We start from the raw sequence: 21,127 nt of genomic DNA, 5'->3' as shown, positions 1-21,127 counted from the left end.
ACATTATATTATATTTGTACACTTTTGAAATTATAATAGACTACAATATTATATGTATCGTCATTCGTGGTGACCTTAGGACTGTAGATAATAACACCTATGCTATGTTGACTGGGACCGTCGTATCACATTATCACCGATTAGAATTGTAAATAATTAAGTTATCACTACAAAGAAAAAAATGATGAAAATAAAAGTTTCTTAACTTCATCCACTTCTTTGTCGCAATCGCCGCCAATGATAAGTATAGAAAATTTAAAACTTTTCACCACTCAAAATTGATGGCCCATCAAAAACTCAAATCAGGGGCAATCAAATACCACTAATAATACACAGAAATATTTTTGCCTTGTACATAATATTATATTATATTAAAGCGTCATCGACTACATTTGATTACTAAACAACTTTAAAATCTTAACATGTTAACTGCTTCGTCATTTTTCAGTACATTACTATTAGAGCTACGTGTACCATTTTTGGTGCACTTGTTGTCTTGTCAATAAATTTTTGTGTACCATTATTGGTACACGGGACTACAGGAGTATTTTCCAAAAAGTGTTATGTAGGTATACCTGTAAGTTATGGTACACATAAATACAATTTTAACACATGAAAATACTTCGAAGCCCATCAGACAAAAAAAAATTTAAACCAACCCATTGAAATCTTATAAATTCATTTTTTTAGGTAAAAAAAAAATTTAAAAAAAAAATTATAATTTAAAATAATGAGGCAAGTTCACTACTTTTTGGGGTAGCCCAAATGGCAAATCCATCATGTACCAAAAGTGGTACACATAGCGGTTAACTTGTTAAGGATATCATTGGTCTGGACAGTTTATCTTGAAAATTAAATTCTACTTATCTTAAAATCCAAGTAGGTAGGTACTTAACTAAAAAAAAATAATACATTTTTTAAAATAAATAATGGCGTACAGTACCATACATATCAGTAAAAATCTGATAAGCGTTTGAAATTGAGACATTAATCTATCCACTACAGAGGCTGATATCACATCAGCAATATAAAGTAAATAGGTCACACTATATGAGAAATGTTATTAATCCTGTCAGTATAAGCAAATGAAAACCTTACTACCCTCTTCTTTGTTACTATCGATTTTAATGAAAGCGATAGTGATATTTTATCAGCACTTATGTACAAAGATCAAAGAAAAAAAATCTTACAAAAGTTGACATAATATATATATATATATACATCAAAGTATAAAATTTTGCAAAACTATAGCCATCATACTCGAATCTACTGTGTATATTCTTTTATGTGTGTCAAATGTGGGGTAAATCATGCATATAGTCCTCCAAAATCACCAGACCTGAAAAATACATCCTTTACGAAGGAGCGCATTCAGCCAACTATAAATGATGTATAATAGACAAATAACTGAGGCACAAAACACATTAATATTTCAAGTAGTAAAACCTCAACAACCATCGTCATTCAACTCCACTACCAATCACAAACACCATTATAATCATTCAGCTATGCTAATGTAACAGAGAGCTACCAATAATTTTAACTAAATCCTACTCCTGTAAACAAAATTAAATCGCACTACTTAAATTCTTCGATGTATTTTAACCCATTTTAAATCTCAGAAAACTTTTAGATTTTTAGTGGTGTAATAAATGTATTGACTTAACAATGATGTATTTTTTTATTTTTTATTTTTTTGTAAATACAATAAGTAGTCAAAAAAATGAATTAAGAGTAATTTCGAATAGAAAGTTGAACATAGGTTATACTTTAAAGAGGTAAAAATTCACAACATTTTTCATAATAACTTGAAAAGAACAAAAAATGTTTCTTTGCAAATCTTGTTTTTGTTTTTATTTTTAGATAATATAATTATTTAAATATATTGTCTTTTTATAGTCATTTAATTATTTAAATAATGAATAAAAATGTATTTTATAAAATTGTTCGCTGGGTAAAAATACTTGAAATGTAATTTAAAAAACATCGAAAGTATAACATAATATGCATTAATTTTTTTTATATATAAACATGTTAAGTTAACATTTGGACAAAATTACTTATTTAAATAAAAAGTAACAATATTTTGTTATAATTTAAAAACATTATTAGTGGGAACTTAAAACTTTTACATAATAATTAAATATTATATAACTAGTTAATACTATGCATTTATTTTTACTGTTTAACGTTATTAACAGAATTACAGAAATATTTTATTATATATTTTGAAGTAATTATACAAATTGATATAATATGGTATAAATATATATTATTACATAATAGTTAAATATTAATAATATAATAAATGCAATATTTTCGGAAAAAAATTATACCAAACTACCGAAATACTAAAAGTAAAATAAATCACTTTAATAGGTATATCAAAAAACATAATATCATGAAATACTTATACTTAGTGATAGTTATACCAGGGATATTAAATTGGATTTTTTTAACGTGCCGATTTATGATACAATTTTCAAAAAAAAAAAAATTTGAATAACATAAAAAGCTAATGAATTATTATTATTCTATGTTAGAAATCTTTTGCTCCGTATTGCTTGAAAGTTTTTTTACGTCTGGTTGTACATAGGTACTGTTACGTGAAAGGTAATACATGTTACCGAATCTTTTTTGGTTAATCTATTTCTAGTCTTTGAATGAGTATGATTTAATACAGATAAGACACTCTCACAGTCTCACAAACATAAATTGAAGAGAAGATCTCTATCAATGAAATTGCTATTTTTTTGACGGAATAAAAATTATCTGAAAAGTTTTTCGGGTGCCATCGAAAATCTCTTACTTGCCATTATTTGCCATCCCTGGTATAGTCTGACTGACCGTTTTCACTCAAAATCGTTTTCCGAATATTATGGTATATTATTTAACTCAAATTTAACATTATAACAGTAACCCATTCGACACTTAACTTACAGCAGATTGCGGTACCTATACTCACTTGTCTATCTTTATTTTAAGGACTGCGAGGGATGACTTGGCACTGAGTTTGTGAAAATTTTGAATACACTCAAATTTTTTCACGTACTTGACACGCATGTTATTGCACAATTAAAATTTAAAACATATAATATGTATGCCGTTCGCGCAACGCATTTTACATCCATGCAGAACGTGCAGCTCGTTGTGTTGAGAAAAATATATCGAAATAATACGAATCACAATCGCGTGTACAACTTTATTAATGTACACACATTTTTATATCATTAGCTTCATAATTATAAATGCTTAATATCATATGATACACATGTGCAATGAGCGTTATCGTTTTTAATATTATTATTGTTGTGCGTGTACCCACCTAGCGCGGATGGGAAATCTGACGGAAGCGGTTTGCGTCAGTGTGGTGGGGAGGAGCTTCGCTGCCTATCTCCGCGCACATAATAATACATCATGGTATTATACCTAGTATTATCTGCAGCGCTAAACTGTGGAAAACACGCCTCGCACAGTTTCCGCCGACCCGCAACGAGTCGCTCTCGTCGCTACAGCAACAACCGTCGTCGTCTATTAAAAAAAAAAAAAAAAAACACAATATTATAATATTATAGTATATGGGTACGTCACATTACGATTTACACGCGTATACACTACCTATATACCTGTGCTATACCTCACGCCATTCTCATCTCGACGCGAAACGACAAGCGCAAACAGTACTGCCGACGCTATCGCCGCCACCGCTACAATACGAATTCGCGCGGTCCCGTCAGCGGTCGTTGCGTACCACATATATGAAGTTTTCCAAGATTGTGGGCAACAGCTGGCACAATGTGCTCGACCAACTCCAGCCAGGAATACCTGGTGGCGCCATCGAAGGACGGTATGGACGAGACGAGCTACATACTCCAGCAGCGGCGGCGTCAACAACAGGTTTATGATCAATTATATACATTATAATATATATATATATATATATATATGTAAATACGCGTATATGATAATATTATACTTACGCTTAAGTCGCACATAAAATTTCATATAGGATTTTATGATTCTCGCACTTCATCACTTTAACTGCACTCTGTAACTGATATAATTATTTATTTATGCCGTCCGATTCATCCCCACGCTAGGCTCATGCGTATGTACAGACTATTCAAAAAATAACTAACTCTATTGTGCTCTAAACTTCAGACATGCTACGGGCATAAAAACATATAATATACGTACCGATACGTGATTGGATCATTAGACATTAATTACCTGCGGTTGTACACTGAATAATTGATAAATTATTTTCCAATGCTAATTGTCACGCAAAGAACAATAGGTATATAGAGAAAAACTTTTCAGAGCTCGTTATTTTAAAAGCTCACCTATCTTACTACTGAAAAATAACTAATTGCATGACTAATGACAAAAAAAAATGTCTTCCTCAATTTATGTAATAATTTGAACGAATTGAAGGGGCCAATTGAAAGAAGGTATATATAGTTGCTATAAGTGCTGGGAATTTATATCAAACTGATATATCCTAAAACTGTAGTTTGAACATTAGATAAACATCAATTTAATGTTAAAATAATGTTTATTTTTTATTCATTTTTAAAAACTATGCTTGGTTTTGTCGTTTATTTACTGCTCCTTGCAGGTGTTGGCGAGTGGTGACACATGGTATTATATCGCTTATTCGTCTACCTATCTACTTTTTTCCATACTTTAAAACGTGCATGGTCCTTTTAGAAGTGCGATATTATTGCTCTGACTGTGTTATAACTACCATTTAAAGTACTTGAGTGACAATAGTATCAATATGATAATATTAATCATTGCGCAGTTCTAAAAATGTAAATCACTTACATAGTTACATATGAATATTGAATTAGATAGGATTTTTAATTTATCTATTAAAAATTATATCTATTACAATTAATGTTAACGTATACATTTATTAATTATTATAAATGTACCTATATTGAATAACTAAATACTCACTGTATACTAAAATAATTTTAAATATAAATTCATTTGTTGATCTATTATTACATTTTTGTATTGCGTATAATGTATTAATTTATTCAAACTATAAAAATAGAAATAAATATAAGATATTAATATATTATTTTTTTGAAAAAATAAGCACAAATTTAAAAGTAATATCGGGTTGGTTTAAAAAAAAATTAATGATTATTCATTAATGCATCTATTTTCTCTGATAATTTTTAAGTACAATTTGATACTTTTCAGACTTGGATAATAGGTAATTTATTGATTTTTATATAAAACGTTGTTAACAATAAATGGCAAATAATTTATCATTCTATATAAAAAGATCGGATTTCAGAAAGATTAAAATAAATTTATATAGATATAGACGATATACTATATAGTATTAAAGTATTAATTGTATTAAATATACTTAGTATATACTTGTATTTATTAACAAAATTAATTTTAATATTCGCAACAATTACAATTTTCAGTAAGAATGGTGATTATCCAACTCTAAGCATGATCAAAATCCAGTTTATTTAAAATTTATTTATTCAAGTTTATATTTTCAAATACCTTATTAGATATTCATGCCATAGTTAGGCCAAAGTATTTAGTCTTAATAAAAATTAATTTTTTTTTTGGGACTCGATCTTTCCTTTTATACCAAAAAATGGTTTTGACTGAGTGTGTATTGTTTTATCAACTCTTATAGAAAAATCGAAAATGTTAAATGTCTATAAATAGCTTTAAAAAAGTTAATATAGATAAAATACTAGTATATTATGCATTTGATTAAAATTTCGAGTATTTACGGTTATTCGTTTTTGAAATAAGCTAAAAAAATAAAATTCAACTTGTTATCGAATACTAATCAGCGTAAAAATTTCCATTTTCTTTTTTCTTTCTTTAAATAAGCTTGAAAAGTACTGGAAATTTCATTTTTGACCCTTAAAGTACTCATTGGATTCAATTTGATATGAGAAACTAACCGCAAAATTGAAAATCGAAGCATTTTTACTACCTCCAAAAGTAACGAGACAGGAAAAACATCTGCGTCATTATTGTAAAATAAATAAATGTATGGCTCCACTCAAAACCTAAAATTAAAATCACCTAAATATAAAAATTATAATACTAAGACCATTAATATATTCCATTTTTTAATAGTAGTTATTAAGAATGAATTATTAATTTCATAAAATAATTTAGTTATTCATACGGTTTTTAATAATATTATAGGTAGGTAGGTAAAAGTTTTATTCTATTACGAATTGCATATATACAATATACATATGATGTAGATGTATGCTTAATTATTAAATATAAAATTTGCAAACAAAAATATATTTATGTATTATATTATACTTTTCACGGTAATTTTATAAATATTTTTTATTTAAACGATTTAGATTTTAGATATTGAGTTAAATATAGTTCTGGAGTATTTAATTATTTTTATTCATTATTATGTATAATCTTTTTTAAAGTGTATAAATATATTATAGTAATACAATCCAAACAGAATATATACAAATATTAAGAATAAGACACGTATAATTTAAATACGATTTTCTAAATAATAACAATTTAAAGTATAGGTAGTTAAAACTTACAATTCAAATAAATACGATGTATAAAACAAAAAAAACAATTTATTAAGATTGATCCATTTTAATTTTAAATCTTCTGAACCACGCTGATTTATGTAAACACCATTAAATGTATTCCTGTTTGAAGTATTTAATATTTACAAAACCATTGACTTTATCCCATGATATTGATTTATTTACTTTTATATAGTTGTATATCCATGAGTACGATATTCAAATGTTCGCTATACGCAATGTATACTTATTAGATCTCTATTTTATATAAATAAGTTATAAATATAATATACAATTTTTTTAAATTAAAAAATTAGTTGATGATATTGAAAAATATAATAAGTGAAAGTGTATACTAACAACTAATTAGATATTTACAAGCAATCGTTTTTTTTTATGAATATTTAAAATAAGTATTTGTAACATTATTAATAAAATTCGACTTGCTACTCTATTAATCAATGGGTTTTTTCTTTTATTTTCGAAGTCTATAATTTTTTCGTTTAACAAAAATCGTTTTCGTCTATTGTAGATATTCGGTATCAACACATCATAAATGATTATTAAAAGTTTAAAGTATCATAATTTGATAAATGTTATCTTGTTCAAAAACCAATGTAGAACGTAATGTTAAGGAATTGAATAATTTTTATTTTTGTATAATTCAATTAAATATTTTATTGAGTCATTTTATTTTAAGGATTGTATAATAACTTAGTAGGTACCTAATTTAAAATTTAAAATTATATAGACTTTTTCATGAATAAATTGGATAATTTATTCATTAATATTCCATCTTTTAAACATTCAATAGTTTTCGATATCACACTTACAAAAATATAATTCAAATACAATGTAGATAAATTGTGTTAAAAGATTTATAAGAACTTGAATGTATATTTTTAATTTTCGCATCGATTAAAAACGAATTTTTAAAAAGAATGTATTTGACTCTATACTTATTTTTCAAATAATATAATATTAAAACTGTTTAAATAGTTTAATTACAGAGATAGAAAAAATTATTGTTGTCATCTGAGTCTCGGCACTTGAATAATTGTTATTTTTTATTTTTAGACTAATAATTAATTTCTTTTATTACAAAATGCATTATATATTAATTATACAATTAATATAATAAAACAGTAATAATTTGAGAAAGTTTGGACTCAGTTAGGAGGAAGGATTATAAATAAAGTTAATGATAACTAAAAGTGTTTAAAAACACATTTTACTATTTAAGAGTATTACAAATTGAACCTAGATAATACTTTGGAGGGGGGTTCAAAAGTATAATATTCCGGAAAATAAATTTTATAATAGGAAAAAATATTTATGAGATATGTTCTTAAACCTGTAAAAAAAAATACATAGGATCAATTTTTTTTATTTGCACTTGAAGTTATAATTTTGATGGAATTTGTGGGTGTTGCAAAAAATCGCTAAACTATTTTGTAGTTAGAAATCCATAAAAGCTTTTCATTTTTATATGTAAGTCTTTAAAATTGTATATGAGATTCCCCACAGTAGTTCATACTAAATACTAAAACCATAAATTTATTTAGGTACCTAATTATTTTGTTATAGTTTGAAAACATTTGTTGGAACTTTATAAACTTTTACGTAGGTATATTATATTATTATTAATTTTACTACACGCAATGACATTTTTGATTTCTTTTAAATTATCATAACTATTTATATTAGGTATAAATCTATTTTTACTATTATAAGTTTTTTACAAAACGATTTCAATTTTTAATTTTAATTTGAATTAAATAGGCTAATATTGTATAAATATATATATTATTATTATAATAAATGCAATATTTTCTGAAAAAAATTATCAATCTTCTTTAATTATAAAAGTAATATAAATAACTTTAATATAGTTAGGTACCTATATCAAAAAACACACCACAAATATTATACTTAGTGATATTGTTATTCGTATGCAATATTATAATAGTATATTAATATATCATTAAATTAAAATTTAACACACCCATAATATATTATTACCACTCAATACCTTATGTACAACAGAGTTATATGCACTTATCACCTTTTTTTTTTTGCATTGATTTGTGCTACTTTTTGTAATAAAATCAAATAATATTGTAATACAAAATACCATTGTGTAAGCGCAATGACTAAAATGTTATTGTGTTGTGATTGCCCTAACCGTTTGGACGAAAACGGTCAGTTAATTAAAAATAATAATATTGAATATTATATGATACTATACCAAAATTAGTCATTTTCTTTTCAACAAGATAAAAATGTTTACTTAAAGATATTTTTTTTTTTAGTAACTTAACTTAATTTAACTAATTAAAAAAATTGATTAACTTGCCAGCTTTTGTTAAATATAAAACAGATCAATATTATTATTTATAAATTAGATGCAATTTATAATGTAAGCAATTATTTTTAATCAAATGTCACAACGATTTGGATTGTCATTGAAAATTTAATTCACGGGAACTATTTTTTAATGCATATATTTTACATTCATGTAATTTGTTCAACTTTAACAATACATAATTAGAAAAAAAATAAGCATGTAAAATAAATTTGAATTTATATTCTGCATATGTCATACAACTCATTCTATAATGTTCGTTGTAAGACTAAGGTAAATTTTAAATCATCTGCTTGTACGTTAAGCAGATCGCATAAATATTAATTTAAATATTGTTTTAACTTATGTTTTTAATGTATGATTTTAAATTTTCGAAAACTTAAATATTGCATGGTATGTAGTATTAACTATAATAATATGATTCATATGAATCCACAATATGTATTTTTATTGAAAATATTTGCTTTTACATGTATGTAGATTTATATTTGTATGTATGTTTCAATTAACACATTTTTCACTTATCGATCTTTGATTGGATTTTTCATTAGGTGATGGATGGAGGCGACAACCTCAAAAACTGTCCAAAGTTTGCGAGTTTCAATTACATCAACTCAATTATTGGTAGTGGTGTTATTGGTAAGTTGCATAATTAAATACAAGTTTACTCTAATTAATTTTTAATTGCTAATAAATAAGCACTAACTAACACAGATTTTTTAAGTATTCTTTTGTAAGGGCAACTGATCGGTATTTACTACTTAGTATATTAAGGTGTTCTATACACTATTAGGCACGCCAATTATAAAACAATAATATCAATTAATACTTATCAAACCTTTTCACTTATTTTTTCTACAAAATTAAAATTTTTTTTAGCCAAAAACATTGATTATTTTTATCAATAATATTATGAAAATGAATATAATATAATACATATTAATATAAAATTAAAAATATTCTTGTACTTTTTAATTTTATATTCAAGAAAACAACTTTGAAGTATTTTATTGAATTAATTTCTATTTATAAATCATAAAATATAAAATATATACAACCTTCTGTGTACACTATATATCTATAAAAAATAAGCGTTTTCCGTTAAATTATTTATAACAAAAATCGTGTTCTTATATGTATAACTATCAGTATAGAATTCACTAATTAAATAAGTTTATTAAACAAAATCTTTAAAGATACTTTGTTAAAATGTGTAACTCACTATTTTTATTATACGTGTTTTCTATGTATATAGAAGAATTTATTATCAACTATTTGTACTATTTAACTAAAATATACAATTTTTTGTAATAAACAAAAATTTTTATAGCAATCTACTATGGATTTAAGTCTGTATATTAAGTCTTACACAACATATTCAAACAATTGTAGTACAAACAAGTAATTAATTACGCTTGTATGCTAATACCAAAATAAATCAGTCTGTGTTTCAAATTTGTACGATATCTAAATACCTATGGCTTATGATAATTTACGGTATGATTTTACTAAGTTATAAATTAGTTAATAATATGAGACCGTTTATTTACTAAAAAATGTTTAAAAATAAACGACATGGTTTATTGTAAAACATATAAAATAATGTTTTGAAGATTTCAAAAGTCAGATACTAATCTTATGTTATATTTTATGAGGACATTTTGTTTAAACTCAGCAACAAATATAATTCTATAAACTTTATTTTACCTATAAACACATTTTGTATTAATATTTAATTTTAAAGTTGTTATTAATTTTTAAAGCTAATTAGATCTTTTTTTAAATAATCTATATACTTTTACAATTTTTAAAATATGTATTAATATAAGTCTATAAAAATTTACAAATTTAATTAAAAAAACATTTATTTAAAAATGTGAGATATTTTTATTTAATTTTTTTTTATCGTATTAGTCGTTTAACGTTTGTAATAAGACCTAAAATATTAGCTATTCAATATTTAAATCATACACTCGTATGCATTTCAGTTATTAAATCAATACATTTAGGTTATTATAAAATGAGTTTATAACTATATGTCCATAAATCTATAATTTATAGTAATATTATATTATTATTATATATTAAAATATTACTCCTTGATATTTAAAAATTATAATTCACCGAATGACACTATAAACTGCTATAATAATTATTGAGTTTAAAACAAAATTAAAAGTATACCACTATTCTACAAAAAAGAAAACTAAATTAGACGAGTTGTACCTATAAATAATAATAGTTGATGACCAAAAAAAAATCCATATTTATTTTTAATTTTTACAAACTTTAACAATTACAATATCTTATGCAAAAATTTCTAATCAACAAAATAATATTCTACTAAGAACTTTAAACTTATTGCATAGTTAAGTTTATATATACTGTAACAAAAAAGCACACCATTTTGGTAAAATAAAGTACTAACTTCCATGATTTTTCTTCCCACTTAGACCCTTAAATATATTTTGTTTGTAAAATAGTTTTTATGAAAAACGTAACATTTTACAACTAAAAAAAATGTAACTAATATTACCTAATAAAAAAATATAAATAATTATTTAAATATTATATTATTTAATTATTATGAAATTAATATATAATTAAATGTAAAGTTGAGGTACTTACACACTATAACACATAAGTGGATTTATTCACGCGTGGACTTAGTTTTAGTTACATAAAAACCTATACTAACTGATTAAATTAAAAAAAAATTAGCAAAGCCAATAAACATACTTATATCTTATAAGTTGTAAATTATGATATATATATATATATATATATATATTATATATATCATTCCACGTGTCCTGTCGATAAGAAGAATATAATTACTTAAAATTTATTATTGCACATTATACATAATTTAATTTGTTTCAGGTATACCATATGCGTTTAATTTGTCTGGTGTCGGAATGGGAGTTATATTATTGGCATTGGTAGCGATTGTCACTGATTACTCATTAGTACTAATGTTAAGGAGTGCACATATAAGTGGTTCTTTTTCATATCAATCATTAATGAAATCTGCCTTTGGTAGATATGGTTTTGTAGTTTTATCTCTTCTACAATTTATTTATCCTTTTATGGGTGAGTATCTAAACATTAAAATAAGTAAATATTTTAAAATTCTTAAGCCTTAAATCAAGTTTAAAATATTTGGTGTTTCAAAACATCTATAATGCATTTTAGAATGAATCTTAGGTAGGATTATTATTTTTAAAACTTAGTTAATTCAAAATATAAATAGTAAAATAACTTGTATTGTTCAGAGTGTATAACTACAAAGTACAAATCATGCATTTTCTTAAAAACATAATTTTATTTTGTTAAGTATATACGAACATATTAATTATTATACATAATTTTATAAATATTATTTTGTAAAGATTTAAATTTTTATATTTTCTTAATGATTAAGCTTTAGCTTTTTGGTAATTATAAAAGTAAAATAATATAATACATTATACTCATATATATGTCAATATATGATTAAGATTAAAATTATATTACATCTAGGACAGTAATAATTCATGTTATATACTGCCATTTCAATAAAAATTATGAATCTTAATGACTATAGATTAATTCGTTGATGTACTCGAAATACGTTAATACTCATAGGGTCTACGTAAATAGTATCTACCTATCTGTACGTTCACAACGTGTTTTCAATTATCACTGCAGTAATACACCATGTTTGACCATCATTATGCTCAGCTTAAACATTTTTATTTTACACTATACAATGTATAACAAAATGTTAACATATAGAAAATATTTTTATGTGTTATATTTATATGCGTATATAGTGTATACAATAAAATTTATGAGTATTTTTGAATTTTTGAGCATAACATTACCCATAAAATAATATGTGATTATTGTAGTGAAAAATGGATACACTGTGAATAATATATATTATTTATGAAGGTATCAATTTGACATTAGAATATAATCTACCTACTGCAATAGTGAGATATACCTAGTGATAAAAATAAAAATTATAAAATACCATTAGATGTGAAGTCTAATAGACTATGTCCATTTACAATCGTAATTGATGAAATGCAATGATTTATTATTTAAATTTAACAAATCCATTATTGTGAACTACTCAATAACGAAGTACACTCCAAACCTATATAATATACGCCATAAATTTAAACAGCAGAGCGACTTCCTGTTTTTTTTTTTTTAATTTACATTACCGTGACGAAATTACTCATTATACTACATCGTGTACTCATATGAATTATCTTGCACCATGCTTCATACACACGTTTCTGTTTATTGTTTCCTCCGATGATATTATTCCTATAATTTTTTAAAAAAAACCTTTTTTCATAATTCTATTTTTATTTTTTTTATATATATAAAATATAATATAATGTTCATTAGTATCTATATTTATAGTAATTTTAACCTCTGTTTTTAATTTTATTTATTTGGCAATCATTCTTTTAACCTATGTATATGTATTATGTAGTAATGAGTATAAAACCAAAGTTTTAACAAATTGAGATCATCTAAACTTTTAATTATTAATTTATTTTCTTTGCCTATAATCTATATATATACCTAGTCCTTAATATATACCAGGATTAAATATTTGGATATTAGCCATTAAACATCAACGCTATTTTAATATAAAAAAATATATAATAGCCAATAAATATAATATAAGACCTATAAAATATTATTTCACTGTATTGCTTAGATCTGTCAATGTTTAACAACTTTGATTAAACCTGTGTAAATATCGTATTCGAATGATTCTAAAAGTGTGTTATGAGTATTGTGACTTAATATTTGTACAAATGTTATGAAATTATTTTATGCGAAAAACACATTAACCTTTTTAAATTTGAACAAAAGTTATCAAATCTAATACGTTTATTGTTATAATTCAATAATTTTATCAGTAAAATATAAAAAAACAAATGTACAGTAGTTTTTTATTAAAATGGTTTATAAGACTATTTTAATATTATTATGTCGATTGCAATACTACCATATTTATCCACTTCACAAATTTCGGACTGACTTTGTTTTAATTATTTTAACTTTTATTTTATTTTATTTATTTTTATTTCAACATTAAAAACGTCCATAATTATACTTGACGTTACATATTAAAAGTTAATATTCCTGTAAGTAATCTTGTTGTGGGAGTAGGGATGCTAATTACACTAATTTAATCAATATCATTAGTATAATAGTACCCATAGTGTAATACTAGTATTAATTATAGACTAAAGTAATACTAGTTGGTTTGTAATACTATTAGTTCATAACAATATTTTAAATATAATATGTACCTACATAGACATAATATAGTAAGAATACCTGTATATAATATACCTTTAGCTAATACAGATTTTTGATGATCTAAAAAGTCGATTGTAGCTATATATAAGAATTATATTTATTTTATTTATAAAACTAAGACAATTTAAAGTTTTAATTATAATGATTACCATTTTTATCATTACAAATTATATATTAATCAACTATAAATTAATAAATATTCAGATATATTTAGCCAGGAATAATAACTATAATTAACATTAATTTCATGTATATCCTCTTCATTCTATCAAAATTATACATAAATAAAATATTATTTTTTTTGGAAAATTAATATACATATAATATTATATACAATATTTATTTAATAGTGGAAGTTTAAATATATCTATTGCACATTCGCATTGTTATTAACCAAATTATATTTTATTTACACTCGATTGAACTTCATATCGTGTATATTTTTTATCATATATTATAATATAAGTAATGACAAATTATAATATAACATTGAGTAATATGTAATATTAACAAAATATTTATTTGCAATATGTATCTATGTATTTACACTAGGATTACCTAAGTAATATAATATTTTGCATATTTATTAATATGTTTGTTACGAATTAAAAAAAAGAAATATAAGATAAACTACAATATTCAATGTATATCAGTATATAATAATATAATAATAATATATATAGTTAAATCGTAGGTTAAGCCTAAATCAATATGAACTAAGTACCTATGATTAAAACTGTATTTAAATGTATGTTTTACAGCAATGATAAGCTATAACATAATCGTCGGGGACACTGCGACAAAGGTCTTGATTCGGCTGCTTTCGTTGCCACACGACTCTGTATTTGCCCAACGGTATTTCGTCATAGCAATGGCTACGATTTTTATCACGGCCCCTTTGTGCATGCTAAGAAATGTTGCGAGACTGGCAAAAGCATCTATTGTGTCGTTCATCATGGTTTTAGTTATCTTTGTGACTATAGTCATCAGATACGAATCTCTACACGACGTTATGTAAGCCGTCACACTAAATTATATATCAGTATGTACGCTTAATTAACACTTGTACATGATTATTAAATTTCAAAAAAATTCCCCTGTCCCACTTTTTTCATTTCCACAGGTCCACAGTAACTGAGGTCGGTAACATAAATACATGGGAATTTGCTCGGCCTGGTGCAATTCAAGCTATTGGAATAATGTCATTCGGTAATATTTGCTCTTATCTATGACGTGTTATTGTAAATATTGACTTATATGACACTATTGAAAAAATATTTTTAAAACAATATCTACTTAATCATAATATAAAGAAAATCAGAATTTTATATCCTAGAAATATTTGTATCAATAATATTGTGACAGTATACATAACGTAAAATACAATCTGTGTATTTCAATATTAAAATTATGTACCTAATATTTTATGATTGATCGATATGCATAATATGCCATGTATAATCTTAAAACATACCTACAACATACGACCATTATATATAGAGTGCGTATACTGTATATATTAAGTGTAAGTAAACAACAAAATGAATTAGTCGTACAAAATATATTTTTAAACGATAAAATGAAATTAAAACAGTTTACTTAGGTTCTTCCATAAGTGTAACATTCAGATGCCGAAGTATTATTAATACATAACAAATAAAAAAAGCTATGCCAATTTAAAATAAGTAAAATACAATTTAAGACTTTTCAGTGGCTTTCATAGACAATTAAAATAATTTTTCAATTTTCTTAAAATTTCGATAGGGGGGAGCTGCCCTCAGCCTCTCCCTTAGTTACACCACTGCACAAATATAAATGTATGGGATCGAAATACCTGATTATAGTTACCTATATTTTAATCTGTATGTAAACTAAATTAACTCGTATAATTATGAATTTTTTTCTTTTATTATCTAGGTTTTATGTGCCATCACAACGTGTTTTTATTGTACGACTCCATCGAAGGAGCAAGTCAAACTATTTGGAATTGCGTAACACATGTTGCTGTCTCAATATCGTTCTTGCTAATGGTTGCGTTTGGACTAGTTGGATATGCTACATTTGGTGATCTCACTCAAGGTTCTTTGGTTTTTTTTATTAAAAATAGATAATGGTACATAATCGTATGTTGTATTTATACACTGTTAAACTTATAGGTGATTTGTTGGAAAACTATTGTTGGAACGATGATTTAATCAACATATCAAGGTTGTTGTTTTCATTAATAACGCTCCTAACATTCCCATTGGAATGTATGGTTACTAAAGCTGTTGTCGATCAAACGCTTAGGGGTGGCACTGATCCCATTCCAATGTCGAAAAATAGACATGCTATAATTACGATTTCTATTCTTGTGGCAACTTACTTTGTCTCCATATCCACGAAATGTCTTGGAGTAGCATTAGAAATAAACGTAAGTATAATTATAATATACTTTTTAACGTACATTTTAGTTATGGAAAAAATGTCTTAAAATGTGATTATTTTATTAAAAACTAATCGGTTCTACCCCCTGCTTGTTTCGTAAACCAAGCCCCTAGATGATTAAGACCACCTCGTTGTATAATGCCAACCACTTCAAGCGGCTTCCTTTTCTTTATATCTTGAAATTTAGTATCTGTCACACTGTATAGGTAGATACATTTTACTAATTCATTAAATTCATAATATTATAAAATAAGATGTGCCTATATTATAATTATTTTACATGTTTACAATATAATGTTATTTAACAATACTACAAAAATTATTGTCTTCAAAAACCTAAACTTGCGAAGAAGACAATAGTTCAAATCAAAATAATTTGTATACATTTACATATGTTTATATGTCCAATTTTAACTTCAATTAATTTATATACATTTAGTAATATATAATATTAACATGAAAAATTAATAAAACAATATGAAAAATATATAATAGGTATATAATAATTATGTTTTTATACAGATTTTAAGTTTTAAATTTATTATACAAATATATTATTATCTAACTACTGTGAACCTATTATATTTTTTACTAAAAAAGAACTGTTTGCTTTTTAATGATTATTTTAATTGTGATTAAAACAGAGAGCTTGAAAGTTACAAAACTATTTATTATAATACTTATTTTGAATGGATTTTTTTTAAATTTAATATACCACTTGTACTTTATAGTTCAGTATTTTTCAACCAATGTTTCGCGATTTTATACTGTATAGTATATCAGCATATTAGTTTTTGAACAAAAGGGTTTCTTAAAAACTATCCTGAGTAAAGAATATACTGTAGTTCTGACCAAATTGAAATATTTTTTAAAAGTACCTCCCGAGACAAATTCAAGTATATTATACTAATTGATCAATAATACAGAAAAACATTTTCATAGTATATATATTAAAAAATTATAACATTTATAGAACCCTATAAATAATAATATATATTATTATCTTTTATTAGGGAGTTGTGGCTGCAATTCCACTGGCATTTGTCTTACCAGCAGCTATTTATATTAAAATATCCAATGATTCATGGAAACAAAAGGTAATATCCTACTTATGATAATAAAATATTAACAGAAATGTAAATTATTAGATTTTGAATTATTAAACCAAAATTATTAATGGTTTAAAATCTTACAGACAATATTAGAGTATTGTAGGTGTATTATAATATACAAAAGGCATAACGTAGTTAAAATACATTTCGAATGTTTAATTAAGTATTTTATTATATACTTGGTTTGAGTTAAAATCATATATATAACTAAATAATCAATAATATTAGTATATTTAAATTTGAGTTATTTAAAATAAAATGTTGGATTGATTCAAAATTTAATATAAATCCATACATTATAATAAATATAAATATTCAGAAATAGTTACAATATCTTTTAAGTTAAAGCCGTTTAAGGAATATCAATGTGAAATCCAAGGGCTATATTTAAAGAGCCCAACATTTTCTAATAAATATGTTTAGTAGGCTTTTATTATACCTAAAATATAATATAAATGTTGAATATTTTTTGCTATTTATAACAAAGTTGAATAAGTAATATAATTAATGTATTTATTATTTTTTTTTTTAATTTAGATTCCTGCGTATTGTTTGGCACTGTTCGGCACAATAGTAGCTGCATCTGGTATATCATTAGTCGTGTACGAGGTTTTAACTTTTACTGCGGATTCTTGTGAAAATGATAGGATAATGGATCACTGTTACATTAACGACACATACCTCCCAACTGACATTATCCAGTTACCATTAAACTAAATTATTTTTACTACGAATATCTTTTACTTGATAATATTTATGATTACATTCTAGTCCTTAACAAATATATATTTTTTAATGTTAATCTTAATGTAGAAAAATTCTGGCTTATTCAATAAAATATAGGTAGGTATATAAAAATATGTAATATGAGTATAATATTACATAGGTAGGTATATCTATTTGTATTGATATATATCAGATAATTTTAAGTTTTCGCTTTGAGAAACCCATCAATAAAATACTTTGTATTGTCGTTTCTCTTTGAACTATTTGAACCCTAGAATTTTTTTTAATGATAATATTTTTTTGATAGTTTATTGACTTGTAATCGTATTAAGCCTTGACATTGCTCTAGTATAGAGAATAATTTACATGGAAAAAAATAATATTGATAACATGGTATATTCATGTTGGCAAATTTAACATGGTTAATAGGTTAATAATACAACTGGAGATTATATTAAAATTTAAAGTGGTTAATTCCGGTGACAATATTGTTGTTAACCAATTACTAACACTTTTAAGGTTATGTACGAGTTAAATGATTAATCGGTTATCAGTAGATATAACTCTACGAGTTTTCAACATTAGAATTTACGTAGGTACAATATTTTAAGCTTAATATAATTTTCAAGATCTTACAGCAAAATGTAAAATTAATTAAAATAACTATAAAAAAACTGAAATTCAAAAAACTTATAAGACTGTATAGAAGTTGTATACATTGTTTGGCCATTCGGGTATAGAGCCTTGGTATTTTGGTAATATACTAATGTCCTTCTAAAAACACTTCACACATATCTTGTAAATTGATAAAGTCGCATACATACTTTATTCTTATACACATAAACATCAAGATAAAATATATTAATTATGAGCTTATACAGTCATCAGCATAATCGGTATACCTACTGTACTCGAGTTCTTGACATATTCGCATTTTTATTTTGTTGACGAACTTAAAAATTAAAATCCAATTCTATTAAATATTTAAAATACATTGTATGAGTAATTAAAAAGTAACTTAAGTATTTTTAACCCTTGGATCTGATATTCAATTTATTAAATACAATATTTTAAACATACTAATTAAATTTAATGTAGTGATACATAAACTAAGTATATGACAATTGTATTCTACAATATGAGTATTTTAGCATATAGATACCTACTAATTTATTCAAAAAATATTATAGAATATTTTATAAAAATAGACAGTTCTTTTAAATAACTTCTTTCAAAAATAGTAAAATTGTTTTTAAGCTATTTACGCTTGTATAGCTTTTAAAATGACTTAATTTAAACATTTTTATATCAAAATAAAATTATGCAAATGCCAAATTAAAGTTAGGTATGAAAACTATTTTCATTTATATTATTAATATAGTATCAAAAAGACCTTGTGCTGATATCAGTACTTAAAATATCTCTAACTTCAAAGCTTTATTTTGTAATTTTGTTCTTGATCTTATACATTCTTTAAATAATAATAAATAATACGTAATTCAAGAATCTGTGTTATATATTTCTTGAATTTAAATTAATTCTATAAATATAGATACTCGTTAATTAATTATTAATTTTATGAATTATTCATAGAAATTAAATTTTGTTCCTAGTTTTCAACATAAACGTAATCATTACGTAATAATTTTTAATCTAGTTATTCCTTAGCGGTTTATAAATGTTTTAATGTTTTATATAAATCGATTGATTTTGCTTATTGTGTTATAACTTTATAACTTTAATAATTATGTATAGAAAAGTATTACATTATAATATTTAATTTCAAATAATTATAATAATAATTTACCCACATTATATTGTATTAGATATTATCATGAACGTGTGGCAAAATAATATTTATTTAAATAACTTAAAATATATGACAAAATATCAAAATATAAACCATTTAGATTGATTTAATATTTACTTATTTGATGGACTATTGTAACAACATTGTAAATATAATAATTAACAACAAGTTATTTGAGACAATTATTATATAATATCTAATTTAACAATCAAGTATGAGGATTAAAATATCATTGTCCAAAGGCTGAGTCCTATCATTTTATTAATGGATAAGTATGCATGTAATTGATCGTGACTGAAGGCAGCAAGTATAGTAGTTACAATATTATATTACATTAAATGGTGTACTTATCGTTATTAAAATAAATTACAAAAACTGTAAGTTATATTGCATTAATAATATTAAGAATGGACATTTGGAAAGATTGAAAGAACAAACTGGTAAACTATGATATTTTACTAGTTATATTTATATTTTGTCTAAGTAATTTACATTTAATAAGCTACAAGTGAACGATAAAATAAAAGGACATGCAAAATTGTATTACATTCAAAAAATGTGTGAAACTCGTTGGTGGAGCAAAAATAAAGAGTTTGCATCTATAATTGATCCAGAAGAAGATGCTATGGAATCAAGTAAGCTATGTTTTTTTTTCTATTTTTGATGGAAATAATTCATGGTAAATTTGATAATAAAATTAAATTTATAGGTCGTACGCAGTGGTGTATTGATGGCGGGGGGGGGGTAATATGGGTGTTAGAACACCCTCCATCGGTAGTACATATTA

The 21,127-nt window shown here is 24.3% G+C and overlaps 1 protein-coding gene across 1 annotated transcript; it reads left to right on the top strand.

Moving 5' to 3' along the window:
* Positions 1 to 3,335: 3,335 nt before the first annotated feature.
* Positions 3,336 to 18,776, top strand: LOC114130699 (putative sodium-coupled neutral amino acid transporter 11). Its single transcript, XM_027995728.2, has 9 exons — positions 3,336 to 3,897; positions 9,483 to 9,570; positions 11,815 to 12,024; positions 15,027 to 15,279; positions 15,389 to 15,474; positions 16,183 to 16,344; positions 16,422 to 16,678; positions 17,706 to 17,789; positions 18,342 to 18,776. Exons 1-9 carry the CDS (start codon positions 3,796 to 3,798, stop codon positions 18,519 to 18,521), a joined length of 1,422 nt encoding a protein of 473 aa, XP_027851529.1. The 5' UTR covers positions 3,336 to 3,795; the 3' UTR covers positions 18,522 to 18,776.
* Positions 18,777 to 21,127: the final 2,351 nt, after the last annotated feature.

This window comes from Aphis gossypii, chromosome 2 (genome assembly GCF_020184175.1).
Source record: "Aphis gossypii isolate Hap1 chromosome 2, ASM2018417v2, whole genome shotgun sequence".
Classification (NCBI taxonomy): Eukaryota; Metazoa; Arthropoda; class Insecta; order Hemiptera; family Aphididae; genus Aphis; species Aphis gossypii.
This window is presented reverse-complemented; position numbering and strand designations above follow the sequence as displayed.

Bases quoted from the DNA above. Each gene is read 5' to 3' on its own strand.
- LOC114130699 (XM_027995728.2), top strand. From the start codon at position 3,796: ATGTGCTCGACCAACTCCAGCCAGGAATACCTGGTGGCGCCATCGAAG. The intron at 9,571-11,814 runs GTAAGTTGCATA...AATTTGTTTCAG, and splicing joins TATTGGTAGTGGTGTTATTG to GTATACCATATGCGTTTAAT. The intron at 15,475-16,182 runs GTAATATTTGCT...TTTATTATCTAG, and splicing joins TATTGGAATAATGTCATTCG to GTTTTATGTGCCATCACAAC.